Source organism: Suillus plorans, assembly GCF_016647745.1.
Source record: "Suillus plorans strain S12 chromosome Unknown HD556scaffold_105, whole genome shotgun sequence".
NCBI classification, from domain to species: domain Eukaryota; kingdom Fungi; phylum Basidiomycota; class Agaricomycetes; order Boletales; family Suillaceae; genus Suillus; species Suillus plorans.
In genome coordinates, this window is record NW_024537489.1 from 81,136 (window position 1) to 108,076 (window position 26,941).

The following is a 26,941-nucleotide window of genomic DNA, read 5'->3' on the forward strand; positions in this document are numbered from 1 at the left end:
TCGAAACAGCTGGTCCTACTCAAACGGCTGAACGTTGTCCTGCTTGTCCGACTCCCCACATTACAAATAGCCGTCAATTGATAATGTCCTTCAGATTCTTTGTCGCGGGCCCTCAGCAAGCCAAGCTGTACTATCATAATTATCACCCGCGACAGTCAGTTTGTTCTCAGGTCTCAGAAGTTAGATGGGGTCGTCATGCCCATCATTTGGGTGCATAGGCAAGTCGTTATCTGCTGGGATGTGACACTGACTCCGTTTGTTCTCAGGAGTTACATATCGTGTGGGACTCGTAGGGACCTGTAAAACCCTGCGTTCCTGTCGAGTACGTATTAACATGGCTTAATATACTAGGCCGCATGGGCCGCGTGCGTCCCGCCGGAATCTCTACGGAGGAGATCTACGATCAACAAGTTTCAACTTGGGCCCTCGATTATCTGAGCTACAATTCCCCAGCACTTCCCACTGCGTATCTCCATGTGTACCAATGAACAGTATAGCCGTCGGGAAATCACCTTCCCACAGCCGTTGGAGCACAAATGTACTAAAGGGATAGATTTTGGCCTTTCTTAACTGTCAACTCAATCTTTGATCATGATATCTGGTGTAGCTATCTGCTTAGTTGCATTGATTGCCTACATAGCTTGGCGTAACACACAGCGGTATACTTTGAAAGACATCCGTGGGCCTGCTTCGCACTCATTCTGGCTAGGTGACATTCAATCTTCTTTTCAAACCGTGGACATGCCTCATATACATCTGCAGGAAGCGAGAAAGTACATCGAAACGCTAAACAGGTGGGGGACCTGGAATTTCAATGGGCTCGCCAATACGGTCCAACTTGGATGGTTAAAGGATGTTTAGGGGTAATGTCACCAAGTCTTCCGACATTCCACCACTCACGAGTTGCATTAGGAGGAAGTTCTCTGGACCGCTGACCCCCGTGCTCTGCAATATGTCTTTCATACGTCTGGTTATAGGTTTTCAAAGAGAACCGTCGTCACTGAAACGACGCGCCTCTTCACGGGGGAGAGTATTTTGACTGCAGACGGTGCGTTTTTTTACCTTTACTATCTTAGTAGTACACAACTCGTTATCTTTCAGCCGTTGATCATCAAAGGCACAGAAAGATCATGAATCCTGCTTTTGGTGCTGCTCAACTTCGAACATTTTTACCTGTTTTTCGCCGTTCGGCAGCTCGGGTAAGGTCGTCAAGAAGTTCTATGGGAACCTGGCCGCTTATATTTTTATTTAGCTCTCACAGAAGTGGAAAGACATGATCCAATTAGGAGACAAGTCTGATGGATGTATAATGAACGTCAGTGAGACTTTGTCCAGAATGACGTTAGATGTCATTGGCGAAGGTGTGTACTCGAAATATGTCTCATAGGTGTTGAATTCATGCGTATGGATTGCAGTGGCTTTTGACTACCGCTTCGGTGTTCTGAACGACAACGGAGTAGATAACGAGTTAGTGCAAGCGTTCAACAATCTGTTGTATGTTTCGCAATTTTCTAAGTCAGGTCCTATGTTAACACACGAATTTAGCATTGATACACTGTTGAACCAATCTTCATGGGATATCATCTTCAAGTCAACCTGGAGATTTATTCCTCAACCGGTTTTGAAGTACTTAAAGTATTTGCCTTACAAAGAGTACCGCCGTTTCGCGACATACCTGCAAACAGCCATTCGAACAGGAAAGACCATCATCAATGAAAAAGCAGCTAGTACCGAAAAGGGCAGCAAGGACATCATCAGCATCCTCGGTATGCCATTCCCTGCCGAGGTATGATTTATGTATGATCGCTCACGAGCCTCGGTGTCTTAGTACAGTCCAACCTCATGGAAGATGCACGAGCTCAGCTGAGTGAGAGAGAAATATTGTCGCAGATAGCGTGAGTGATGGATGGCATCGCAAATGATATGCCAGTTATTAATTGCCGTATTCTAGCACCTTACTGGTCGCGGGTCATGATACTACCGCCTCATCTCTCACGTGGCTGCTATATGAACTCTCAAAGCACCCGGAAGATCAGCAGCGCATCCGTGACGAAATTAAAGCAGCAAGAACGAATGCGGCAGCCCGTGGCGATGATGATTTGCTGCCCAGTGATTTTAATAATATGGATTTCACTAATGCAGTTATTAAAGTCTGTCCACCGCTTTTTTCCAACATACTATTCTCATCTTCATTTATCACCAAGGAGGGACTCAGATTGCATCCTATAGTTCCTACATTGATCCGGGAAGCAGATTCAGACGATGTTATACCACTTTCTCAGCCAATTGAGACCAGATCAGGAAAGATTATCAATGAAATACCCATCTCGAAAGGCCAAGGCATCACAGCATCTATTTGCACTTATAACAGGTTGGTTCGATTAGTTATTGAGTTGTTGGTCTGTAGTAACTTAGATTGTATTTTCCAGGCTCCAAAGCGTTTGGGGAGAAGATGCAGACGTGTGGAACCCAATCCGTTTCCTGGACAATAACAGGGAAAAGTCATCGTTGGGAGTTTTCGCCAATTTGTGTGTATCTTCATTCATTACACTCTCTCGTGAGCTAAATTAGTCCGACACTCTCAGAATGACTTTCTGTAAGCTATTTAAAGTTCTTGCTCCCTCAAAAGCCAATCTCACGCATTGTAAACCAAAGCGGCTGGTCTCCGTGCTTGCATCGGGTAAGCGAAACAGTCAACGAGCATTATTGATTCTCATATTTCTGTGACTAGCTGGCGTTTTGCGTGAGTTCATGATCAGAGATACCGACCATTAGACTCACTCGTGCGCGTGAACTACAGAGTTCTGGAGATGCAGGCCGTGCTCGTGGAGCTTGTCGAAAACTTCGAGTACCGATTCCCCGAAGGTGTCGAGATCGTTCGATTGAATGCTGGACTCATGGCCCCTATGGTTGAGGGCAAGATGCATGAAGGTGTCCGGATGCCTTTAGAAGTCAGCGTCATTGCATAAATTGGGATGTCTTTGACAGAGGTGGTGGGTGCGGAAGATGACATTTGTAATAACTTGCATAGCATATGCTCAACGCCTGTTACGTCTTGTATCTCTTGGTAATCACGCGATATAGGGTAAACTAGTGCGGACTATCATATACCTGACTTTGAGAAAACATTTTCCAAATTGCCCGATAAGACATTCTATGCGAAAATAGGTCAATGGAATATCATATCGTATGTCAGTATAAAGCACAGCAAAACAGATGGAGACGGAAGTAATCGACGAAGAGTGTGAACAACAGGATCGAGCTGCGAAATGCGCGACGGACGTCCAACTTTTGTGTGATCCCAGGGTGTAGTTGCCACGTCCCAGTCTGTCCCAGTCCGGTAGTGACTGTATGTAGCGCAGTCGTAGTAGAATTCAGTCATGAGTATATAACTTCAACGAGGAGTAGTATCAGACAAAGGACTTAAACCAACAAATGCTCACCTTGTACTCCTCAAAAGTGTCTCTTTATATGCCAAGAGTCCGACGACTGTCGGCTGTCGTCGTTCTGGACCTTCATGCCAATATATTACAATGCCAAGAGCGCGTGCCGTCCAACGAAATGGTACAGACACAGAAGGTAGGGTTGGAAATTTCTTGAGGTGGATGTGATGCGAGAATACGGAAACCAGTGTGAGATGACAAATGCATGAAATGTGGTGGTAGCGCGTGCCCAGGCTGTGCATGTGAGGAACCGGAGGTTGCAGGAAGTTGTTGTGGCAAACTCTGCGGTTGACTTGAAATTGAAGCTGCCGACGCCGTGGCGGCACTCATTTGTTTGCCCCCAAGAAGTCCTGCGAACCTTAGCTGACTGACAGTCAGGATTTCCTGTAAGATGTTCTTTTATTCGTGCAGTCAGATCAATCATTGTCCCATCTCTGGGTAGCGAAAGAGCACCGGCGATAGTGATGAGGTCGTTCTTGCGTTTGTACGATGAAAGCAAGTCGTCGAATACCTTCGTTTCGATGTCTTCCTCAATGCGCGAGATCCGAATTCATGAGCTAGTCAATCCTTGATAGCTTCCTCTACGGCTGGAGGAGCTGCAGTGACTTGAAAAATCCCTTCGAGACACATAATGCAGACTCTTGCTCTAGTCTTTAAGCTTTAAAAGTCTGCTGAGTGACCTGGACAACAAAATTGACATTGCAGGAACTCGTGGTACCTACAGCTACCAAGTTTGCAGGTGTCATTTGCAAAATCCGCGAGACCTGAATCCGGGACTCGTAGTTGGGGTCGGGAGTCGGTAGATGTCATCCCGTGAGCCCAGCCGAGTGCTCACTGGCCTTGGTCACAGACTACAGCTGGTTGTGAAATTTGATGTCCGACGTCGGCAGCCACGGCAGGTCGTGCTGTCCTGTTGAAAACATGAACTCTACCATTAATTTCTCTTAATGTATTTGTTTTGTTTCACTTGGAATATGCTATGTGTATGTAAAACCAGCTGTGAAGTAGCTAAGCAATTACTTTTAAAATTGAAACAAAAGTTACGAAATAGTGGACCGTCATGATCACTAACAGAGCGGCGTAACCGATTATTATCACAAAGTAGATTTTCCTCCCCCAGCCGCCGCGCCGCGAATTCAAGCCCCTTGAACCGCAGATGTCTCTCCCAGTATTCTCCCTTCCGACTTTACCTGACGCGCCGCCTAAATCGATACTCGCTTTACAAGGTCTTGATCAAGCTTTAGTCGAAGCTGAAGTTGTCAATCCCTCCTCTCGACTACCCATAATACCCGAAGGAGACGATGTTCACACTGGGTTATCCGAAAGGACGAGAAAGCGCCTCATAGAACTAGGGATTACTCAACTGTTTGCTGGTAAGATCCGTTAATCCACTTGCACACATATCCTGACAACTCTACAAGTCCAGACTGCACTTCTCCCTTTTCTGCTAGGTTCTTCCACCACGCGGAGGTCGCTGTACGAACCGTTTGACCTGTTACGGGATGTATGTGTTTCCGCGCCAACTGGAAGCGGAAAAACACTCGCATATGTGCTCCCAATTGTCGAGGTAACGACTCGCGCAATTTTCGGAAGTCTTGATTGATTCGATGAGGTTAGATTCTGTCAACAAGAATTGTCACTCATCTCCGTGCTCTCATCGTTCTCCCGACGCGTGATCTAGTCATGCAAGTTCGAGAAACATTAGAGGCGATTGCAAAAGGACGAGGTTTGAAGGTTTGCTTATTTTTGTCTGGTCCTCAGTCAGCTTACATTTCGAATCTGGCCCTAGATTGGTTCAGCCACTGGACAACACTCATTCGCTCACGAGCAGTCGCAACTAGTTGCGGACATGTCAGCCAAGTATGTTCCTCTCTGGATCCCAACCCGTGCTTTGTACCCGTACTGACGTTTGCGGAAGACTGTCTGGTGGATCGAGTAAAGTTGATATTTTGATCTGTACACCAGGGCGCCTCATTGATCACCTTAACGGAACACCCAACTTTTCTCTACAACACCTCCGGTTCTTGGTCAGCCTCTTTGGTCTATCATACTTTTTCTTGAATGATCGCCTCTTTTGCTAGGTGATAGATGAAGCCGATCGATTGCTTGCTCAGTCATTCCAAGACTGGCTGGCTCAAGTTCTTGCCGCCACGCAACCATCTCCCAGGATGGCCCCTGAGACAACTAAAACCAAACGCCCAGTTTCCCTTTGTGATTCTCTTGCCCCCGCTTTTCTTCACCTCCACGGGGAAGTAGACTTGCACACCGACATTGATGAAAAGAAACATGCCTCATGTCAAAAATTACTGTTTTCCGCAACACTCACTAGTGACCCGGGAAAGCTTGCGGCTCTGGACCTCCGAAATCCAAAGTACTTTGTTGTGCAAGGTCTATCTGAAGAATCAGAAATCGATGGTATTCCCAATATTATTGCAGAACGGTTCACCATGCCCGAAGCACTAAAGGTACGTGACAACAAAATCAATCCTACCAGAAGCCCACTCATAAATCACAGGAACACATGATAATCTGTGAGGCCCCTCAGAAACCATTAATGCTCTTCCATCTTGTGCACAACCATTCCGTCCGCAATGCACTTGTTTTCACGAAGTCGTCCGAATCGGCCTCTCGTCTTGTCCGTTTGTTCGAATTCTTTGAGGCTGCTATCTCCTCCAGCGAAAGTCCAATTGTCGTTCGGTCATATTCGAGTGATCTTCCGACCAACGAGCGCAGGACCATATTGGAGAAATTCAAGGCCCAAGAGGTCCATCTGGGAGTTCAACGCATTTTGTTTCTGCGGCCTGATGTACTAACCAGACTTTAGGCTCATATGTTCAGATCTTATATCAAGAGGTATCGACATCAGCCATGTATCACACGTAGTCAGTTACGACGCACCGGTGGATATAAGAAAATATGTACACCGGGTTGGTCGAACTGCTCGAGCAGGGAGAACTGGAGACGCTTGGACGTTGGTTGAAGAACAGGAGGTATGTCGCTTCACAGACCAGCATAGGCCATTTTCGCTCATCGAACTTTCAGGCATATTATTTCAAATCTATGTTAAGAAGTGCAGGTCACCTGGAAAGGGTCCAACGAATGAGAATATCAGAGAAAGACACGGTTTCACTCTTATCGGCGTACGAGGTCAGTACACGTAATCTATTATTCCCGCGGAGTGCGAACGATAGATGTGGCACCCTCTCAGATATCTCTGCGGAACCTCCGGGACGCGTACACACGGTAGTTTTCGGCAACCCTGTTAACTGGTCGACGTCGACGTTGGCAGGCTTTTGTAGAGGATTGACGTTGATCGCGATGAGTCGCATTGCATTTGCAGCACTGCGCCGATGCCACTACATACATAATAGTCATCACAACCGTTTTAAATTAGTCATAGATGGCTCACATACCCTGCATCACATTCGATCAAGCTTTAGTAGGCTAATTAGTTATTTTAAGCGACGGCCCGAGAATTTCATCAGCAGTATGACAAGCAGTTGCTAGTGTTAGGCTGGACATGGACTAGAGTACTTCAAAACAGTCCGATTACCAGGTTTCAGGTTAGCATCTCTTTTCTTTGTGCCACAGCCTCATGGCGCCCACTGAACAAGTCAAATTCCAAGATGTCGAGCTCGATACCACTGAGAAGGCTCAGGTATCTGAGTCGGAGTCCGTGTCAGACAATGGTCGAACCATGCAGTCGTTCGTATCTCGGTAAGTACTCCCAACTTGTCTCGAGGTAGCGGTTGTAGCCTTCTGGCCTACTAGTAATTCGCGTTCCACCTTCCGCCATGACATGATTGTATCATTAACCATTGGTCCATCTCTCCTAGGTTCTTTCTGTTTGGGAGGAATAGTAGTCCTCCTCCCCCAAAGAAATCCATCCATGACGCAGACCTCATCCCTGAGGCCACGGCTGGCTTCACCAGTCTTCTATGGTTCACCTGGATAACGCCTCTGCTTTCCCTTGGCTATGCTCGTCCACTCGAGTCATCAGACCTGTATCGACTCCAGGAAGAACGCGGCGCCTTGCCAATTGCCGAAGCTATTTTAGCATCGTTCAAGACTCGACAAAAAAAGGCTGCTGAATACAACGAGCGTTTGACCAAGGGCGAAATTAGCCCAGGGTTGAGGGGGCTATGGTGGTCCATAAAGGGCGTCCGCACAAAACGCGAGAAGCAATGGAGGGAAAAGGGCGGAAAACGCAAGGCAAGTCTCATTTTAGCAATGAATGACAGCATCTTTTGGTGGTTTTGGTCTGCTGGCATTTTGAAAGTCATCGGTGACACAGCACAAATCACTAGTCCCCTTGTCGTCAAGGTCAGAACTTTTCCACAACATTTCTTCCCCGATCATTCATGCTGGTCTATAGGCGATCATTAATTTTGCCACGGTGTCTTACACAAACCATCTAACTGGTCAATCAACGCCTGCAATTGGCCAGGGAATTGGCCTTTCATTTTGCTTACTGGCTTTAGTACTCATCGCGTCATGGTCCTCCAATCACTTCTACTACCGTAGCACGACCAGCGGTGTCCTTCTTCGTGGTGGTCTTATCACGGCGATATACTCGAGATCACTTCAACTATCCGCAAGAGCTCGCGTCAACTTAAGCAATGGAGAATTAGTCAACCACATATCCACTGACGTCTCCCGGATAGATTTCTGCATGAGCTACTTCCACATGTCATGGACGGCTATGATTCAACTCACTATTTGCCTGATCTTATTATTGATCAATCTCGGCCCGAGTGCACTCGCCGGTTTTGCGCTTCTCCTTGTCACGTCGCCCTTCCAGACCTATGCTGTAAAACGTCTCTTTTCCCTTCGGATGAAAAGCATGGCGTGGACGGACAAGCGTTCCAAGGCTTTACACGAGGTCCTCAGCGGCATGCGTGTCATCAAGTTTTTTTCCTGGGAAGTTCCATTCCTGAAGCGTATTTCTGACTATCGACGGAACGAGATGGCGTACGTGAATATGCCATCTATTGCCCAGGTCTTTGTTATTTATCCCCCATCCAGATATATCCGCACCCTCCTGATCATCAAATCCGCAATGAACGCCCTTGCTATTTCTCTCCCGAGTCTCGCTTGTGTCGTTGCCTTCGTCACGTATTCGTTGACCGGACACAGTCTTACAGCGGCGAATATATTCACTTCGTTGACTCTGTTCAACTTGGCCCGCTTGCCTTTAATGTTCTTACGTATGTCGTTTATTGTTATTTGCAGATCGTAATCTCACATATCTTTCCAGCCTTGTCTCTGAGCAGCATTGCTGACGCAGCCACAGCATGCGACAGACTGCTGGCTGTGTTCGAAGCAGAAACGCTTGACGAGATACTCGCCATAAATTGCGACCTGGATGCCGCCGTCAGAGCTGAAGGTGTCAGCTTTACTTGGGATGGTCTGCCCCCTCGGCCCGAGGATCCAAAAAAGAAGGCCAAGGGTAGCAAGATGGGCATGAATGCGGGCAAGCGAAAGCTTCCTTCAACACCTCCACCAGCTCTTGCAGATGGTGGAAATATTTTCAAAGTCACGGACATTGACTTGGAAATTCCACGGGGCCAACTCGTTGCCATCGTTGGTGCCGTTGGCGCAGGAAAAACCTCCCTCCTTCAAGGTTTGATTGGCGAAATGCGACGGACTTCTGGTAATGTTGAATTCGGTGGCTCCGTTGGTTATTGTGCCCAAGTCGCTTGGATCCAGGTGAGTTTTCTGATCAGTCTTGGCATCGGTGACTCAGAGAAAAATAGAATGCAACCATTCGGGAAAACATCTGTTTTGGTCGTCCATTTGAAGAAGAGCATTACTGGAAGGCTGTTCGAGATGCATGCTTAGAGCCTGACTTGGAGATGTTGCCCAATTACGACCTTACAGAAGTTGGCGAGAAGGTAATGTCTATTCTTCGTCTTGCAGGACTACTAACTGATGCTTTTCCATAGGGTATCTCACTCTCTGGTGGCCAAAAGCAGCGTATCAATATATGTCGCGCGATCTATTGCAATACCGACATCCAAATATTCGACGACCCGCTGTCTGCTCTAGATGCACACGTCGGAAAGGCAGTATTCCAGAATGTACTGAAGAAAAATGCAGACAAAACTCGCATCCTGGTTACCCATGCCCTCCACTTCCTTCCTGAGGTCGACTTTATATATACTCTGGTTGACGGGCGTATTGCCGAACGTGGCACATACGCCGAACTCATGGCTAATGACGGTGCATTCTCTAAATTTGTCTTTGAATTTGGGTCAAAGGAGGATTCTACGAAGAAAGAAGAGAAAGCAGTGGATGGTGGAAAGATCGAAGACATAAAGATTCAGAAAGGATCCGCCGGGAAAGCGATGATGCAAGAGGAAGAGCGCAATACTGGTTCCATAAAGTGGGGAGTATACCGAGAGTATGTCGCAGCAGCTCACGGCCCTGTGCTCTTGCCGCTGTTGCTGCTGTCTGTAATCCTCATGCAATGCTCCAGTATCATGTCTTCATATTGGTATGTGATTTTCACATCTCACAGTCATTTCACTAATGTAGCTCGTTAGGCTCATATACTGGGAAGAAGAGTGCGTGAATGTCACAGACCCCTATAAATTGAAGTGCTCACCACTCCCATAGCAAATGGCACCAATCGACAGGATTTTATGTGAGTTCTTCTGTTGCGCAACACCGAAGCTCCACTGATGGTTGTCAATGCAGACTGGCATCTACGCCGCTCTTGGTGTCTCCCAGGCGTTGACAATGTTCATGATGGGAGGTGTACTTGCAATACTCACTTACTATGCTTCCCAGCAGTTGCACGGGGTCAGTGTCTCGTTACGTGTTAGTGGATGCTGATTCTAATACTATTCGCCAGAGATCAATTCAGCGAGTCATGTATGCCCCGATGAGTTTCTTTGAGACAACGCCTTTAGGCCGCATTATGAATCGCTTTACCAAAGGTAAGTTTGAAAAGGTTTCGACCACCCGTATTTTCATTTCTGACACAAATTGGAAGATATTGACACTGTGGATAATTTAATTGGCGGTGAGCGCTTGTCTATCTAAATCCTTTCGTGAATCATTTCTGATGAGAACAAATCCTGCGTTTTCAGATTCCTTCAGGATTTTCGCATCAACAGGATCACAAAACATCGGGGCAATCATTCTCGTATCCATCATCATACCATATTTCCTTATCGTGGTCTTCTTCGTCTTAATCTGCTATTACTATGCTGCATTATTCTACCGTGCGAGTGCACGTGAGTTGAAGGTCGGTCATTTTGATGAAGTTTGTCGAATTTCTACTGACGCAGAGGACCACAGCGTTTGGATGCACTCCTGCGATCCTCACTTTATTCTCACTTTTCTGAGTCATTATCGGGCTTGACTACCATTCGGGCTTACGGCGAATTCGACCGATTCCGCGTAGAAAATATTCAGCTCATTGATGTCGAGAATCGGTAAGAATTGTAATTATACGCGATCTTGATCATTGTTGATATTTTTCAGTGCTTACTGGCTGACGGTTGTCAACCAGCGATGGCTCGCCATGCGTCTTGATTTCCTCGGCGCGTTACTGACTCTCGCCGTCGCACTGTTGACTGTTGGAATTCGATTCAGCATCTCTCCAGGGCAAACCGGTGTGACGCTCTCGTATATGGTCATGATGCAACAGGTAGTTCCGTTGTTCCTTTTTGTTTGAGTCTTATTTGACGATCCACTCAGTCTTTCGCATTCATGGTCCGTCAAGCTGCTGAGGTTGAGAACAACATGAATTCCGTGGAGCGTCTCGTGCACTACGCGAAAGAGGTCGAACAGGAGGCCGCGCATGAGGTCGAAGACAGTCCTGCGCCGGCCGACTGGCCTTCTCGTGGCGAAATCGTCATGATGGATGCAGTTATGAGATACCGCCCAGAGTTACCACCTGTTCTGAGGGGCCTGAGTATGTCTCTCTCTCCTGGAGAGAAGATTGGTGTCGTTGGCCGGTGAGTATCTTTTTGTTCTATGTAACTCCTGTGGCTTATGGGATGCAGGACTGGTGCTGGGAAATCATCCATTATGACCGCTATCTATCGCATGGTGGAACTAGCATCTGGGTCGATATCCATAGATGGCGTGGACATTTCGACCGTTGGTTTAGCACAGCTCAGAAGAAAGTTATCGATTATCCCTCAGGATGCGGTAAGTGGCATGCGTAGCTTTTGTTCAAACTTGAGCTGAATATGCGACATGCTGCAGTTTCTTTGTACGTGATAACGCACCAAATATGGAAACCTGTTAACTGACCGTTTTAAAAGTCTCCGGTACTCTCCGGACTAACCTTGATCCTTTCGGGCTACACGATGACGCCAAGCTTTATGATGCACTGAAGCGAGCGTATCTTGTGGAGTCAGACAGTGATCTTCCGTCTATGACATCGCCCCCTGCTGAAGGGCAATCGGCGCCTAGATTTAGTCTTGACAGTCCTGTCGACGACGAAGGCAGTAATTTGTCGATTGGACAACGTTCTCTTGTCTCTCTTGCGAGAGCTCTCGTGAATGACACCAAGATCCTAATTCTTGACGAGGCTACGGGTAAGTCTGATATCTACCCTGGTAGCGGATACATTCTCATTGATTTCTATGTAGCTTCCGTCGATTACGAGACCGACAGCAAGATCCAACATACCATTGCTAATGAGTTTAAAGAACGCACAATCCTGTGCATTGCACGTAAGTTCGAGCAGACTTGTCGCTTGCATTGGCTTGAATCAAATATGTAGATCGTCTCCGGACTATCATTGGATATGACAGGATATGCGTGATGGATGCTGGGATGATTGCTGTACGTCCACATGTCTTTAAGTTGGCCTATTCCGTACTGACCATTTATTCAGGAATTCGATACTCCTGTTAATCTCTTCGCCATGCCAGATGGTGTATTCCGCGGAATGTGCAAACGATCTTCTATCACTCTTGATGACATTCTTTCTGCATCCAAGCATGCAGCGTAATGCTTCAGGCCTCAAACCTAGACTAAAGACTACATATAGATTCGCCAGTTATTGCATACATTACCACATTAGATTTAAAGTGATGTTATATGCAAAGATGACGGTCTTGGTCCCGGAAGTTTTGCATAAGCATGTCTAATGATTGAAACGCGAAGACTCTACTAGTAGATCCTGGGAATGCGGGATGGGACAAAGCAACCACAAAGACAAAGAAGCGGTGCCGGTTCCTTCCGAACACTTAAGTGTCAATCACCTGGCGCGGTCATCGATTAGTACGATTACTGTCTTCCAGTCTGCCAACGATTTATTGATCTTAGTACTGAAATCCTGCAGAACATCAAAAGAAGATTATATTTTGTTTTTGAACAAAATCCACAACACATTGTTGACGAAGGGTGGACGATACTAGTAAGTGCACGGATTGACAAGCACATTCTGAATTTTCGCGTTTAACACTCACTCACAGTATATAGGATCCAACCTGGCTGTACCTTTTCTCCATCCCTCGTATTGGCGTACCGGTATGCCAATTATCTTGCTTCCCTCTCCCAGCAGGCCATAGAAAGGTGCACTAGACTTTGTGGTGAATCATAGTGTTTACTCCCATGAAAAACCGACTCAAGGCTGTTGAAACCGGTCACTTCTTCCTCGTCCTCTTCTGAAGATTCACTGCTCACGTCAATTGAGCTGGCGGCTGGCGGGCGCCGTTCTGGATGCGACGACCTAAACCAGTCTCTTCTACTGGTTAGCTTGTCGTTCTGTAAAATTTAGTTAGTTCCACATTCCATTCGTAATAGAAATGAGCTCACTTCTAGTTTGAGGATACTACGGCATTTGCCCCGGTGCTTGATCCAGAGTCCGGGGTAGTACCTGGAGCGTTTGTCAAGGCAGATGATCTTGCTGCATCCGCGGCACCGGACGGATGTAGGCTGTACATCGTCGGTGTATTTGTCATTCTCCAGGTCTTCTTTCCGCTCATCCTCCTTTTGTCTCCGCTTGCTAGAGCTCCCGATGATGAAGTCATCGCGATTGCCGTTATTGACACCCCAGCTCCCGGGAGTAAGCTGTGCAAGGCTCGGCGTGTACTGTGAGCCTTGGGTGTCGGTGGGGGGACGTGAAGGGGAGAGCCCATGGAAGCGCCCTGTACAGACCAGATAATGGTCATCAACGAGGCAGTTGACTGTGGGCCAGTCAGTGCCATCGTCATACACGAAAACGGCCGGACACTCTGACCTGCCACAATGTATGGTGTAGGTGCAGGTGGGCGTTTTGTGTGTGATGTGGTTCTGACTGGCGACGCGGTCATTGTCTGTCGAGTACATGGCAGCTGAGGGACTGGTGGTTGATATTTGCATTTTATGTGCTGGAAAAAATGCCCTTCAGATGTAGACGAGGAAGTTGTTGCAGTGGCACGAAGTTTTATTTTCTTTTAAGGCCTGCCTCGGAGTTGCATTGTTCACCCTTGAATACACGTGGTATTTTTTTTTGATTCCGACTTTCTGTCTATTGAGACAAACGTACCTTATGTTAGACAATACTAACTAGTTTAAGGGGTGCCTCTGCAACATTTGGACTCGCGAATACCCCAGCGTGAGGGTATCCCCCGGAGACGTGTCGTCCGTCAAAGACTCTGGGGGACTGAGCTCCCTATCGCGCGTGTCTACGTCGTAAGGTACGCACGCCACTCCAATGCAGGCAGTCACATTTAGTCATGATGGTGCCTTTCTTGCTGAAGGTCAGTCCAGCCGCCGTCTTTTTGCTCAGCGTTTTTACATGAACAGTGCCAGTTGCTGCATATATAGTTCTTCCAAATGGTGGGCAGGACTTGAATTCAAGCTTACAAGAAGCCGTACATTCGGCGCCCATGCTTCCGTTCAAGCGGCTTGTTGATTCACACAATTCAATCCGGGGTGGAAATCAGCCCTGGTTGCAAAAGTGATCTCCCCAGTTTTGCTGAAAAACGTATGACCAGCGACTTCCAATTATACAAAAGATGGTCGATCTGGTAGGCTAGTTGAACAATTAATCGGGCTCGAGCTCGATTACCGAGCATGTTATAGGAATAAGGCTATGTGACGAAGGCAGACTGATGAAGTTGAGGCATCCTAGGCGCTCTTTCAAGAAGATCACTGATATTATTAAAACATAGCAAGGTCACATTTACTGTATCTGAATCATTATGTATCTCCACTCGCGTCGTCAATGCCAGAAATATTACGTTTTACTTACCGCCCTCCAGAAGCATTCCAAGGACTACCCGCTCTTCTGCGAGGAGGAAGCTCTGGAGTCGTGGACGGCCTCCGAGAACTCGCATTACCACCCTCCGTTCCAAGGTTGAGCTCAAAATCCAATTTCCTAGCCATTTCCCTGTCCATCTCCTCCATCTGCCTCCTACGCTCCTCCTCATGCGCCTGCTCACGACGGGCAAGCTCACTGTCCAATTCTTCTTGCCGTCGCCGTTCCTCAGCAGCCCTGTACTCTCGCTCGCTTTCTTCCTGTGCACGCCGTGCAAAGGCAAGATCTGCTTCTTCCTGCCTGCGACGCTCGGCTTCTTCCGCTTCAAATTGAGCACGAGCAAAAGCAGCGTCCGCAGCCTCCTGATCAGCGCGCGCCTTGATGCGAGCAAGCTCAGCTTGCCACCTCCGTTCAGCCTCTTCTTCTTCTGCACGCTTTCGACGAGCCTCTTCTTCCCGTTTGTGACGGGCCTCTTCTTCTTGTTTGCGACGAATCTCTTCTTCTGCACGCTTCCGACGAGCCTCCTCTTCCTGTTTGCGACGAATCTCTTCTTCCCTTTTGCGACGTGCTTCCTCCTCTCGCCTGTTCCGCTCCTCTTCATGCCTCCGACGCGATTCCTCTTCACGCTTCTGACGCTCCTCTTCGTCCCTTCGACGCGCATCCTCCTCGCGTCTTATCCGGTCCTCTTCTTCTTGTTTACGTCTGGCTTCTTCTGCCTTGCGCACTTCTTCCTGGACTCTCCTACGTTCCTCCTCTCGTTTGAGTCTTTCTTCTTCCTCCCGTTTGACTCTCTCTTCCTCCTCCCGTTTGACTTTCTCTTCCTCCTCCCGTCGCCGTCGTTCTTCCTCCTCTAGTTTCAGTCTCTCTTCCTGTTGTTGTTTCAGTTTCTCTTCCTCTTCTCGTCGCCGTTGTTCTTCCTCCTCCTCTCGTTTCACTCTCTCTTCATCTTCTTGTTGCCGTTGCTCTTCTTCTCTCTGTCTCTGTTCCGTCTCCAATTTCAATCGTTCCTCCTCACCTCGTTTTTGTTCCTCAACGTCCTTCCGTCTCGGTTCTTCCTGTCGCCTGCTCTCTTCTTCAGCAGCTTGAGGTTGTGCTTCCTCTTCCTCGCGCTTATGTGAATCTACCTCTTCAACAGCCTTCCGTTCACCCACCACCTTCCGTCGTCCTTCATCCTGGGTGACTTCCTCTTCGCGCTTCTTTTGGTCTTCTGGGACTTTAGGTACGGAAGAAGAGGCAGGAGGCAGGTTCGGGGGATTCTGGGAAGGGGAAGTTGGAGTGGCTCCCAAACCAAGTGCCGGTGAGACAGTCGGCGCGGCGTTCTGATATCTTTGCATAGGAGGAGACTGTTGTTCGCCTCGTGATATCGCCGAGGTCCCGTGTGGGCTTCCAGCGAGTGGCGGTGGCGGCGGCGGCGGCGGAGAAAAATACGGTGCTCTGGGAAGAAGTTGAGATTGGGGAGGAGGAACTGGGGATTGCACAGGGGGAGGCAGAGGAAAATAGGATTGTTGTTGGTATGGCTGCTGCTGAGGTGGTGCGGGTGAGTGTGTCTGAGGTTGCTGTTGGGTTGAATGAGCATATCCTTGCGGCTGTGGTGAAGGGGAATATGCTCGCTGATTGGGAAGTGGAGTGTATGACTGAAGTGGTGGAGGTTGATATGGTTGAGCCGAGTAGCTCTGGGGATGAGGGGATGGTGTTGGCTGATATTGTGGTGCGGGAGGCGGAGCTTGATGAGGAGGTGGCGGGGGCTGATATTGCGGGATCTGAGACGGAGCCTGATGAAGCTGATACTGCTGAGGCTGCTGAGGCTGCGGAGAAAATGACACGTATTGCTGTGGTTGTGGTGAGGGCGGTGGCGCATAATTATGGGGGGTATAAGATTGCTGATATGATTGAGGGGGCGGAGATGTTGTTTGTTGAGGAGGAACATATCCTTGCGACAAGGGAGCGTATTGTTGGAGAGGCGGAGAAAGTGTTTGTTGAGGGGGAGTATATCCTTGCGACGAGGGAGAATATTGTTGGTGAGCTTGGTCCGACAGGTAATGATTGGATTGCCATTGTCCTTGCTCACGATGAGGCTGTAGTTCCGGCGTACGGGGTTGTGCTATAGGAAGCGAGGGTTGGTAATGCTCACTCAGCGGATCGTTTGTCATAACCAAGGGTGTGCGAACTCCTAGAAGTTCTGGAGAAAGCTCATAAGGACGTTCTTGGACAGGAGTCTGTAACAATGATATTGGAGTCGGTGGAGTCGCGTAGAACAAGGGCGAGTCGCTCGCGCCTCCATTATTTGAAGCAGAAGTCCCAAAACGACCAGCACGTCCAGCAATCCCTGGGCGCAGTATAGTTGGTAGATGACCAGGCTTTCTCTGAGGTACTAAATCGTCCTCGGGAAGAGGGGGGAGCACATCAGTTTTGATCTTCGGGGACTGTCGGTCGGAGGGAGAAGGGGATTGTGATGAGGAATCGGGCTGACCTCTAGCAGGAAGTAAAGATGCAGGTAGTGTACTAGGGGGGATATAGCCTGTGTCACGGAGCTGCACAGGAGTGGGGTTCAGCGCAGATGGTGGTCCGCCCTTGGGTGATACAGGTTTATATGACTGCGGCCGTGTAAGACGATCTGATTGTTTGATTTTCGATGGACGACGATTAAGAGGGGGAGGACCATTTGCATAGAATGTCATCTCAAGGTATAACTCGCCTCTCGCTCCGCCTGAGGTTTCGAGAGGAACCCAGTCTAATAAGATAGTTTAAGCATACACCAAGCCAGGGTTATAAGTCTCTCACCATCGAATTCACCCGTTTTCAAAGTCGATTCGATATCGACAATCCCTTTGCCTAAGAGCTTATCCTCAGATCGAGGCTCATCCTTCCAGCAAGACACTTCCAGCTTTCTGTTGACACTGTCCTTACCAGGATCTACAAGAACAGGAAAGCGGAATTCTTCATCCCACACAGGATGTTGCCCGCCCTTGGGCTCTGGCTTTGTCCGTTGAGTCTGGCCAGAAAGAGACGCTTGCGCATATGGATCTTGCTTGTAGAAAGAAGGTTGGTGCAGATGACGAGCCTTGAGGATGACTACGATTAGCGTCCCAAGTTCCTTCGATTGTGACATGGAGCACAATTAATGGTCAGAACTGCGCTGGTCACTAGCTACTGCAGTGTGCACCGCCTGCTAAGTCGGTCCAAGTGGGTCAGTGACAAGTCTAAGTCACGGCACGTTACTGTAAGCTGTGACATGTGACACCACGCGTTTCTAGCGGTGGGAAAACGCGTCAATAGATCGCAAGACGCGCACAGTCGAGCTCATCATCGGACACGTGCACCACAGCTTAATGTCGGACAGAGCAAAGCGTGCAGATAGACTTTCTGCTCTTGCGGAACTAAAACGAACTCGTGAAGGAGGCGCGCGCAAGTGGAAGGTGCGATATTGCCATTTGGCTTGAAACCGTATCTCGAACGCGTCTTCACAGGCTCAAGAGGATGTGGCTATCTATGATGAGGTCACTGAGGACCAGTATAAGAAAATTGTGCGAGGGAGGCTGCAGAAGGATGACTTTGTCGTGGACGACGGCGTGAGCGGTTATATGGACAATGGGATGGACGACTGGACGGGCGCTGAGAAAGACGAAGATGAAGATGACGAAGACGACGAGTACGAAACAAAGAAGAAAAAGAAGGGTGAGTTTGATTGTATGTCTATACTTATAATATCCGATTTTGGCTTTTCAGCGAAGAAGGGCAAGGATGCTGCATTCAAGCCTAAAGCGAAGCCGAAAGCACCACCACCCACTGCCAAGCCCTCCATCAGCGTGTACCGCCCAGCTGTCTCAGCAGAGCAGGAAGATGATTTCATGGCCAATCTTCTTGGAGGCTTAGATGCCGTCTCAGCTCCAGTTGCGAGGAGGCCAAAGAAACGCAAGCCCTCTCCGTTATCAGATCATGAAGACATAAACTGCGATTCCTCTGATGGTCTCATGGACGATACTACTTTCAGCCTGCCATCAAGTGATTTCGAAGACGACTTTTCGACTATGATGAGCCCTAAGAAGAAGCCACGCACAACAAGTGGCGCTGGAATCACTCCCGCGATCGAGCGAATGTGCAAGTTGGATGTTCATAGTGGTTCGGAAAATGGTTTTGATAACTCGATGGACTTTGAGGACATGGACATGGATGCCTTTATGGATGTTGATGACGAAGATCTTGATATCAAACCGGCCAAGGGGAACAAATCGATTCTCGATGGCCTGGAAACTAAGCCCAAGGTCAACATTACTTCGGCACCAACCAAAGCGGAGCCACCTTCAGCGCCAACTTGGCTATCTGTCTACGACTCCCTTGCTGTCACTTCCGATGAAACCTTAGGTTCTGGTTCTTCCTCCTCAACTTCTAAATCTTCTGTCGACGCTCTTGAACCCGATGGCACCCTCCGCTTTTTCTGGCTAGATTACCTTGAACATAATGGCAAGCTCTTTCTCACTGGTAAAATCAAGGACAAAACCTCCTCGACTTGGGTATCCGCATGCCTTGCCATTGAGGGGCTTCAGCGTAATTTGTTTCTACTCCCGCGTCCGCTACGCGTTGAACAGGAGGAGACCGAAGAAGGCGAGTATGTGATGCAAGAAACTGACGTCGTGCCAAGCCAATCAGATGTGTACGAAGATTTTGAGCGAGTACGGAAGAAGCTTGGTATCAAGGGGTGGAAGGGGAGATGGGTTCGGAGAAATCATGCATTTGATGAGAAGGACGTACCGAAGGAGGGAGAATGGATGAAAGTCTTGTACTCTTTTGAAGGTAACCCTCAATTACCGAACTTTTGCAAAATACTCACTGTATGTGGATAGAGCCCCAAGTCCCTATGAACGCCTGTTCGCCTAATATTGCTAGGATATTTGGGACGAACACAAGTGCGTTTGAGCTTTTTGTGCTCAAGCGCAAGATCATGGGGCCGTGCTGGCTTGCCATCACCAATGCGGTTGTCGAGAACAAGGGTGTAAGGCTGCTCAGGAAAGATTCCTTAGCTCTTAGCTGATAATATATTCATGAAGATTTCGTGGTGCAAGTTCGAAGCCACGGTGTCAGACCCCAAGAACGTGACACCCATGGGAGACAGCGCTCCAGAGCCTCCCCCTCTAACAATAATGAGTCTCGCAGTACGCACCGTTGTCAATCATCGCGAAAACAAGCGGGAAGTTGTTTGTGCCACGGGACGCATATGGCGAGATGGTCAGTTGTCTTGCACCTCTACGGAAGAACATTGCTGACTGGATAGCGCATTATGTAGTTCAACTTGATGATCCTACACCCCCAGAGCAACTCCCGTGCTCTGTGCACACGTTCGTCCGTCCTCTCGACAGCTTCCCTGCGAAATTTGAAGCACAGGCGCGAGCAAATGGAAAGGGCTTAATCTCACCAATGAAGAACGAGCGGATGCTGCTCAACAACTTGCTTGGTGGCTCTCTCTTTCAATTGCAATGCTTCTCAATCGTTAATCGGATGTCCTACAGTCACGCTGCACAAAGCAGACCCCGATGTCATTGTTGGTCACGACTTTCTCGGTGTTTCCCTTGATGTCCTCCTCGGCAGAATGAAGGACCTCAAGGCAGATCACTGGTCACGCCTTGGGCGGTTCAGGCGCTCGAAATGGCCACTTATAGGACGTCAGGGCACAAACATGCGCTTTTTAACTGGGCGCCTGCTTTGTGACCTCGCCAGCGATGGTGCACGAGTAAGTTTCACATCGACTTCTGTGATATAATGACTGATGAATCGGCGTCAGAGCATGATTGCCTCCACGACATGGTCCCTCACCGAGATGTGCAAAACTCATCTCAAGTCAGACAGGCAGGACATTGACCCAGATGACACCGCAGCATACTTTGATGGTACCGTGTCATCCCCAGACATGCTCATGACGTTTGTGCGACATTGTGAGCTCGACGCTCATTACCAAATGGCCATCGCATCGAAGGTGCAGGTTCTGCCTCTGACAAGACAGCTCACAAACCTTGCTGGCAACGCATGGTGAGTTCCTTTGGTCGGTGATTTGGTCATTAATAAATCTTGGTCTCAGGAACAAGACGCTGAATGGTGGTCGGGCTGAGCGGAATGAGTACATTCTTCTGCATGAGTTCCACCGCTTGAAGTATATCTGTCCTGATAAGACATACGGCAAGAAAGTGACAAAAGTAGAGCCCGAAGCAGATGACGCAGACGGCGAGGGAGGCGGGGGCAACAAGTCGAGCAAAGGAAAACGGGACAAGTTCAAGGGTGGCCTCGTGTTTGAGCCGAAGCGTGGACTTTGGGACAAGTATATCCTTGTCATGGACTTCAACTCGCTGTATCCGAGTATCATCCAGGAGTACAACATTGACTTCACTACCGTCGAGCGCTCGCAGGAGGATGTAAGTGACTAAACTTGGGTTCATACTTTGATGCTGACACCTGAGTGCAGGATGATGATGATAAGATACCAGACCCTCCGCCACCCGAGGTGCCCCAGGGTGTCCTTCCACGACTTATTGCAACACTAGTCAGTCGGCGGCGACAGGTGAAGTCACTTATGAAAGATCGTTCTATCTCGCACGCGAAGCTACTGCAGGTTCGACGGTCGATGTCGTCCCTTTGACTACTTGCTCATACTTGATCTTTGTCACAGTATGACATCAAACAACAAGCATTAAAGCTGACGGCGAACAGTATGTACGGCTGTCTTGGTTTCGAGTACTCGCGATTCTACGCCAAGCCTCTCGCTGCTCTAACTACTTTCAAGGGTCGGGAGATCCTGACCCACACCAGGGAGCTTGCGGAGAGTTTACAACTAGACGTGAGTACATCTCTGATGCGTGTCAGGGGATTTCTCTGACTCATCATAGGTGGTCTACGGCGATACTGATTCAGTGTTCGTCAACTCCAATGTGACAGAGCTTTCCGAGGCGCTAAAAATCTCTGCCGAATTCAAGAAGGCTGTCAACGATCGATATAAGCTTCTCGAGATAGACCTCGATGGCGTCTTTGCACGTCTCTTACTCTTGCAGAAAAAGAAATATGCAGCTTTGAAGGTGGAAGAGGGATCACGAACATCCACGGAAGTTAAAGGTCTAGACATGAAGCGTCGAGAATACTGCGCTTTATCGAAGAGCGTGTCTCAGTAGGCATACTTTGTGTTTGTGTTGACTTGGTTTAACCCTGCACTTTCCAGATACGTCTTGGAACAAATCTTGTCTGGCGAACCAACGGAGGTTGTGGTAGAGAACATTCACGAGTATCTTAATACCATCGGCGAAAATGTTCGCGGCGGAAAGATCAAATTGGAGGATTTCATTGTATACAAGGTACCCTCCAAAAACTCCTTTCGATGTTTCTTGGTCAATCTCACGCATGGCTCAGCGCCTAGGCAAAAACCCAGAAGACTACCCCGATGCTAAATCTCAGCCTCATGTGCAAGTCGCTTTGAGATTAAAAGCAAAGGGTGGAAGCGCCCGTAACGGCGACGTTATCCCCTATGTGTTCTGTGTCGCTCCTGGTGAAGAGACCGTGAAGACCGCACAAGCAGATCGCGCCAAGCATCCAGACGAAATCAAGAGGGCTGCAGGGGAACTTACCGTGGATTACGAGCACTACCTTGCTAACCAGGTCCTACCACCTATTGAGCGACTGTGTGAGCCTATTGAAGGGACAGATAGGGCACGGCTTGCTGAGTGCCTTGGTGAGCGTTGAAACACCGATGCCTGCAAACTAAACTCAACTCAACGTTTCTAAAAGGACTGGACCCGGGACGTTATCGTATTAGTGGAAGCACGCCGGCCGGATCAACACTCACAACATTAGATTCCCTTGTCTCTGATGCAGAGCGGTTCCGCGACGTGGCTCCGTTCCTTGTACGCTGCCGCGGGTGCGCAGGACAGATGGCGTTTCCTCCGGTCTACGATCGAGATGTATGTGACCGCATCCCAATTTGTACTTAGGACTGTCTGACATCAAACAGGCGTCGATTCTGTTGTCATCAGGGCCAACCTGCCCCGCGTGCAGCGCACCGCTGGGTTCGGCGAGCCTGCAAACGCAGCTTGAGGTGCAGATTCGGTCGTTTGTGGCACAGTACTACGAGGGATGGATTGTCTGCGATGACGCAGCGTGTGGGTACGAGACGCGGTCGATGCGGATGTATGGCTGGCGGTGCGGAGCGCAGGGAGGCTGTAAAGGTAGAGTGCAGTTCAAGTACGGGGACACCGAGCTGTACACCCAGCTCCGGTATTTTTCGACACTATTTGACATTGAGAAAATCATCAAGGCTGCACAGGGCAGCGCGAGAAAGGGTAAGCGTTAATGCAGTTCATCAACCAACCGAGATATCTGACAGTTTGCATACAGAGGAAATCGTGGCTGTTGCAGCAAACAACGACCCATTCCTCAGGGCGATGTCGAAGACAGTGGACAAATATATGGAACAATGTGGACGATGCTGGGTTAATCTCGGTGCATTGTTTTCTAACATGAACCTCTAAGTTCAGGTTCAAGCAATTGCGGATACGATATTCATATTGCTATAGTACAATAGTGTCTTAGGTTTACCTTCTGTGTATTAACATCAGAACAGCGCTGCAACTTACAAATAGTATGGCTTCCAAGATGTGGGACCTGTCTTCACCTCAACTGCTACTCACAACGAGCAAAGGCAACTCATGGCGGATTCGACTCAAGAAACCTGCACATCTAAAATGTTTGTTTTGTAGCTCATACTTCACTCCAAACACTGACACTAATGCATACTTCGTCTAGCACCGGTCCCGTGGCAAAGTCGGTCGGTTTCTGGGAAAGGTCAAACAATGTGAACTTAAGGATGTCCATGAGCATGTATAATGAGTGTTTTGGAATACAACTTATGAATATTAATGAATGGCGTACTGAGCGGTTCCCGCAGCCAGTTCTGCTGGACCAGCTCTCCCCCAATGGCTTACCGCTGGCATCCAAAAAAGGAAAATAAAGGGAGCAGAAAACGTTTGAAGCGGAACCGCACGATACCGTTCTGCGTCCTGGGCGCATTCATTGCTTATTTCTGTCCGCTACACGTCACTACGGGCCTACGGCAATGCACATTCATGTACTGGAACAGGTACGAGTGAACGAGGGGAAAACTCAATCGGATAACGAAATCGGCGGTAATGGGTTGGAAGACCTCGTGAACGGTCAGCAGCTCAACACCAGGACATTCCAGTGATGAATGCTCGCACATCAAGAACATCTGTGGTCTTTGTGACGGCCTTGAGTATCAAATTCAGTCTAATGATTATAGAATGCTTACTATTCTCGAACGAAACGGTTCAGTTGTCTACATGCACCTATGTAGACAACGTCGTCCTAGTTTAGGTCACCCGTGCCTCTGATACACTCTAAAGGCTTCAAATGACTTGTCAGGACAGCTCGCTGCGGGTATGGAACTTGAGCTTGAAGAGTGGGAAATAGATAGGAGAAGACTTGCAAGACGGATATATTGAAGTACGGGTGATAATGTTGTCTCGAACGAGAAGGTGGTTGGCGAGAGTCACGACGGTGCAGTGAGGTTGTGGAACATCGACTAAAGCAAAGTCATCGCAAAATGGATGGGACGTACCCAGTTCGTGTGTTCTGTCTGCTGGAGTCGAGATAGTCGGCGAGTGTTAAGCGGATTCTACGATGGGACTGCAACCTGTGAGGGTTGCTCCATGTCCCACTGCCTTGCAGACTTCAAGGCAATGGGACATGGAGTAATCCTCACACCAAATGGCAAATGACGATACAGGCTAAGCCGACATACAATCTTGTAGCCCGCTTCGAACTATCATTTCGTACAACCACATTCTGGTCCCGGACATTGACATTAATGTGTTGCAGCATGCTGTTATGAGCTCCTTTCAGTTGGTGAACACTGCTGATACTTCATACAATATTTTCGAGAGGAAGGGCATACGGGGTTTTCCGCAGAATGTGCGAAACTTTACCGGTTGATCCTCTTCTCGGATTGTACGTCCCGCATATCGTTGTGTTTCCGCCGATAATTATTTTTGATTAGCATACTTGGTAGATTCCTACTTGTACCAGCGATCTCAAAAGCTGATACAGATGAGTCTTTCTTGTGGGATATCGAGATTGGAAATACATGTACATTTTGTCCGAATCAAAGGATGAAAGCAAGCAAATACAATGTATACATCAACCCAGCAGTCCTTTGACATATTTCAATAGATCTCGTCCCTGCAAGATGTGCAATTAGTTTTGAATCGAGACTGTCTAGTTGCACGCATGAACTTACCCCCTTGCTCTTTACACTCGCTACCATAGCTTCTACACCTTCAAGCTCGTCGTCAATACCATGCATTATTTCGCTGTCCCCTCCGGAAAGTAATAAGCGTGCATTCCGTTGCCGCTCACTCAAGCCGTGTCGAAGCACAACGGTCAGCATAGTACGCCAACCCTCGGTTGCGCCATCTGCCGCTGCATTTGCAGAAGCAGGCGAGGTAGAAGGCATGGGTAGTTTCGGTACCACCGTCGAAGGGACGACGAATGGGCAATACGATCGATGTTCATTCAGTACATCAAACTCCCTCTTCTTTGTTGACGCATGTGGTAGCGGGCTGCCGTCTAGTGGTGATGAAGCAAACTGAGGTGTGAATGCCCAAAGGCCGACGCGTCGTTGGCACAAGGAACAGTGTAAAAGAGATGCCTCCCGGGCGCTTTTCCCGATGTCGCTCAGCCGTGGTGTTCGCGTGCGCACGGGTGTACCTCCCAACTGTGAAATACTAGTAAGGGGCGAAGAGGGCATCGGAGATGGTGAATCTGCCCGACCCCACTGAACGGTACGTGAAACTGATGGAGATCTAGACAGAGACGGGGAAGCTGGTCTGGACATGGTAGCTATTCGAGAAAGTGACGAAGTGCGACTACGTTCCGAGGGAGGAGCAGGCGGGGCCAATGACCAGCCGAAGAGGGCAGTCATAATTGCGGTATCAGATGGCTCAGGTTCTGCATCAACCTGCATTGCCGACTCATTCTCGGATTCTGATTGGGCCTGAGGAGGCTTGACTGAGGTAATTGCTGAACGAAGCGAGGCAAGCTGAGAGGCCGACTGATGGAATGAATAAGCACCGCACAGGAAAATGCTGCAGTCCAACCCACCAATGGATGTTTGATCACGACGTTTGTCAACAGAGGCTCTAGAGAGCGTGCATTGGATTTGATGTCCCGTGCCATGGCAGTCGGTGCTTGAAGCGGCACGCGGTAAATCGACGCTAATGAATTGGGTGAGGAAGGAGGCTAGGTACATCTTGACGAAAGAACTCACAATCACACTGCCTAGTACGCCAAGGACATCCGTCCTTGTGCATCTCTACTAGCTGGATGCGCTGCTTCTCAACAAACGCATTGGCTATGGTACGAAAGAAAAACGCTCAGCGGTGTAGCTTGTCATTTACCTACCTTCTAAACCTTACCGGCTTCTCGTGTCATGCCGTCTCGCCCCGCAACAACCCATGAAACATCACAAATTCCACACACTAGCCTGTCTTTGCCATCGTTTATCCAACCGCACTTCGCTGCAGCCACAGCATCAATTTGGGGCGGCTTGTTTGCGTATGTCGTCAACTTGTAGGTCGATAGGCGGGATAAAAATGACTGAGTGGATGATGGTCGGTATTCTGAGGAGAGCGAAGCTGATACTGGAAGACTAGGATGTGCAAAAGGGGCAGCTCCTTTGCTCTTGGAGCGTGCCAAGATCGCAGCCAGGTGAGGAGCAGCCTTAGAAATATCATGCTTATCCAGAGTACTATTGAGAATAGAGCAAGACGAAAGCAAGTTCAGAGATTTCCAAGTCGTAAACCGCGAAATTTGACTGACTCGATGGGTGGTTTGGGGATGTTGGACTGGATCCCATACTTGGCGAGCGTAGAGTAAAGAGAGCGGGTCATGTGTGGCCGTTTGGGAGCTGTTGGCCTTTCGGGTAAGGTCTTCGTTGGAGCTACCGCACTGTCGAGGCTTTGGAGGGCATCATCGAATTTGCGCTGAGACATGCTGCTCAGTAGGGGCCTGTTAGGTTCAAATCCTCTGCTTACCTTAGTAGCTCGGATAGACATTGATGAGCTTGTAGAGCCTGGATCTGAACTGCTGACGGAAACAACTTCTGTAGTCATCGATATGTTGAAGAGTGAACTAGTGAAGTTGAGCGTAGGTGGTGGTCGTTTATCAAACACTCGGAGTGTCACTGAAAATGAAGTAATACAGCAAGCACAGCCACAAATAAGTGACAAACGTTACCATCACG

The 26,941-nt window shown here is 48.6% G+C and overlaps 8 protein-coding genes across 8 annotated transcripts; 5 read left to right on the forward strand and 3 right to left on the reverse strand.

The window, feature by feature from the left end:
• Positions 1-591: 591 nt before the first annotated feature.
• On the forward strand, positions 592-2,969 carry HD556DRAFT_1450461 (cytochrome P450; the record flags this gene model as incomplete). Its single annotated transcript, XM_041307767.1, has 15 exons — positions 592-709; positions 763-863; positions 913-1,048; positions 1,102-1,199; positions 1,253-1,361; positions 1,416-1,494; positions 1,546-1,766; positions 1,829-1,895; positions 1,952-2,150; positions 2,205-2,371; positions 2,430-2,528; positions 2,586-2,596; positions 2,656-2,680; positions 2,732-2,743; positions 2,801-2,969. 15 exons carry the CDS (start codon positions 592-594, stop codon positions 2,967-2,969), a joined length of 1,611 nt encoding a protein of 536 aa, XP_041153184.1.
• Positions 2,970-4,408: 1,439 nt separating this feature from the next.
• On the forward strand, positions 4,409-7,301 carry HD556DRAFT_1420709 (P-loop containing nucleoside triphosphate hydrolase protein). The gene is made up of 11 exons (XM_041304466.1): positions 4,409-4,816; positions 4,865-5,010; positions 5,061-5,177; positions 5,233-5,303; positions 5,362-5,470; positions 5,525-5,908; positions 5,959-6,215; positions 6,268-6,433; positions 6,486-7,006; positions 7,070-7,160; positions 7,280-7,301. Exons 1-9 carry the CDS (start codon positions 4,600-4,602, stop codon positions 6,948-6,950), a joined length of 1,932 nt encoding a protein of 643 aa, XP_041153185.1. The 5' UTR covers positions 4,409-4,599; the 3' UTR covers positions 6,951-7,006; positions 7,070-7,160; positions 7,280-7,301.
• Positions 7,039-12,417, forward strand: HD556DRAFT_1435015 (ABC transporter; the record flags this gene model as incomplete). The annotated part of the gene is made up of 20 exons (XM_041305384.1): positions 7,039-7,160; positions 7,307-7,766; positions 7,819-8,414; positions 8,469-8,650; positions 8,701-9,152; positions 9,200-9,337; positions 9,389-9,939; positions 9,989-10,013; positions 10,143-10,247; positions 10,300-10,384; positions 10,441-10,470; positions 10,538-10,695; positions 10,749-10,885; positions 10,935-11,100; positions 11,151-11,410; positions 11,459-11,610; positions 11,723-11,998; positions 12,053-12,136; positions 12,187-12,248; positions 12,301-12,417. 20 exons carry the CDS (start codon positions 7,039-7,041, stop codon positions 12,415-12,417), a joined length of 4,158 nt encoding a protein of 1,385 aa, XP_041153186.1.
• A 222-nt stretch (positions 12,418-12,639) lies between these two features.
• On the reverse strand, positions 12,640-13,917 carry HD556DRAFT_98996 (uncharacterized protein). The gene is made up of 4 exons (XM_041312202.1): positions 13,227-13,917; positions 13,036-13,175; positions 12,878-12,988; positions 12,640-12,822 (listed from the first exon to the last, which is right to left on the reverse strand). The coding sequence occupies exons 1-4, from the start codon at positions 13,770-13,772 to the stop codon at positions 12,696-12,698; spliced, it is 924 nt and encodes a 307-aa protein (XP_041153187.1). The 5' UTR covers positions 13,773-13,917; the 3' UTR covers positions 12,640-12,695.
• A 615-nt stretch (positions 13,918-14,532) lies between these two features.
• On the forward strand, positions 14,533-15,570 carry HD556DRAFT_1420745 (uncharacterized protein). Its single transcript, XM_041304467.1, has one exon. It carries the CDS (start codon positions 14,823-14,825, stop codon positions 15,504-15,506), a length of 684 nt encoding a protein of 227 aa, XP_041153188.1. The 5' UTR covers positions 14,533-14,822; the 3' UTR covers positions 15,507-15,570.
• Positions 15,571-17,055: 1,485 nt separating this feature from the next.
• On the reverse strand, positions 17,056-17,859 carry HD556DRAFT_1521907 (C2 domain-containing protein; the record flags this gene model as incomplete). The annotated part of the gene is made up of 3 exons (XM_041309180.1): positions 17,434-17,859; positions 17,235-17,383; positions 17,056-17,124 (listed from the first exon to the last, which is right to left on the reverse strand). Exons 1-3 carry the CDS (start codon positions 17,759-17,761, stop codon positions 17,056-17,058), a joined length of 546 nt encoding a protein of 181 aa, XP_041153189.1. The 5' UTR covers positions 17,762-17,859.
• On the forward strand, positions 17,839-23,301 carry HD556DRAFT_1420747 (uncharacterized protein). The gene is made up of 17 exons (XM_041304468.1): positions 17,839-18,068; positions 18,120-18,327; positions 18,379-19,443; positions 19,494-19,642; positions 19,698-19,875; positions 19,934-20,101; positions 20,157-20,377; positions 20,429-20,673; positions 20,723-21,053; positions 21,104-21,250; positions 21,308-21,475; positions 21,525-21,799; positions 21,851-21,983; positions 22,039-22,357; positions 22,414-22,586; positions 22,637-22,964; positions 23,020-23,301. Exons 1-17 carry the CDS (start codon positions 17,982-17,984, stop codon positions 23,151-23,153), a joined length of 4,329 nt encoding a protein of 1,442 aa, XP_041153190.1. The 5' UTR covers positions 17,839-17,981; the 3' UTR covers positions 23,154-23,301.
• Positions 23,302-24,652: 1,351 nt separating this feature from the next.
• HD556DRAFT_1420754 (zf-C3HC-domain-containing protein) lies at positions 24,653-26,892 on the reverse strand. Its single transcript, XM_041304469.1, has 7 exons — positions 26,733-26,892; positions 26,518-26,681; positions 26,115-26,446; positions 25,967-26,050; positions 25,801-25,913; positions 24,938-25,750; positions 24,653-24,879 (listed from the first exon to the last, which is right to left on the reverse strand). Exons 1-7 carry the CDS (start codon positions 26,808-26,810, stop codon positions 24,838-24,840), a joined length of 1,626 nt encoding a protein of 541 aa, XP_041153191.1. The 5' UTR covers positions 26,811-26,892; the 3' UTR covers positions 24,653-24,837.
• Positions 26,893-26,941: the final 49 nt, after the last annotated feature.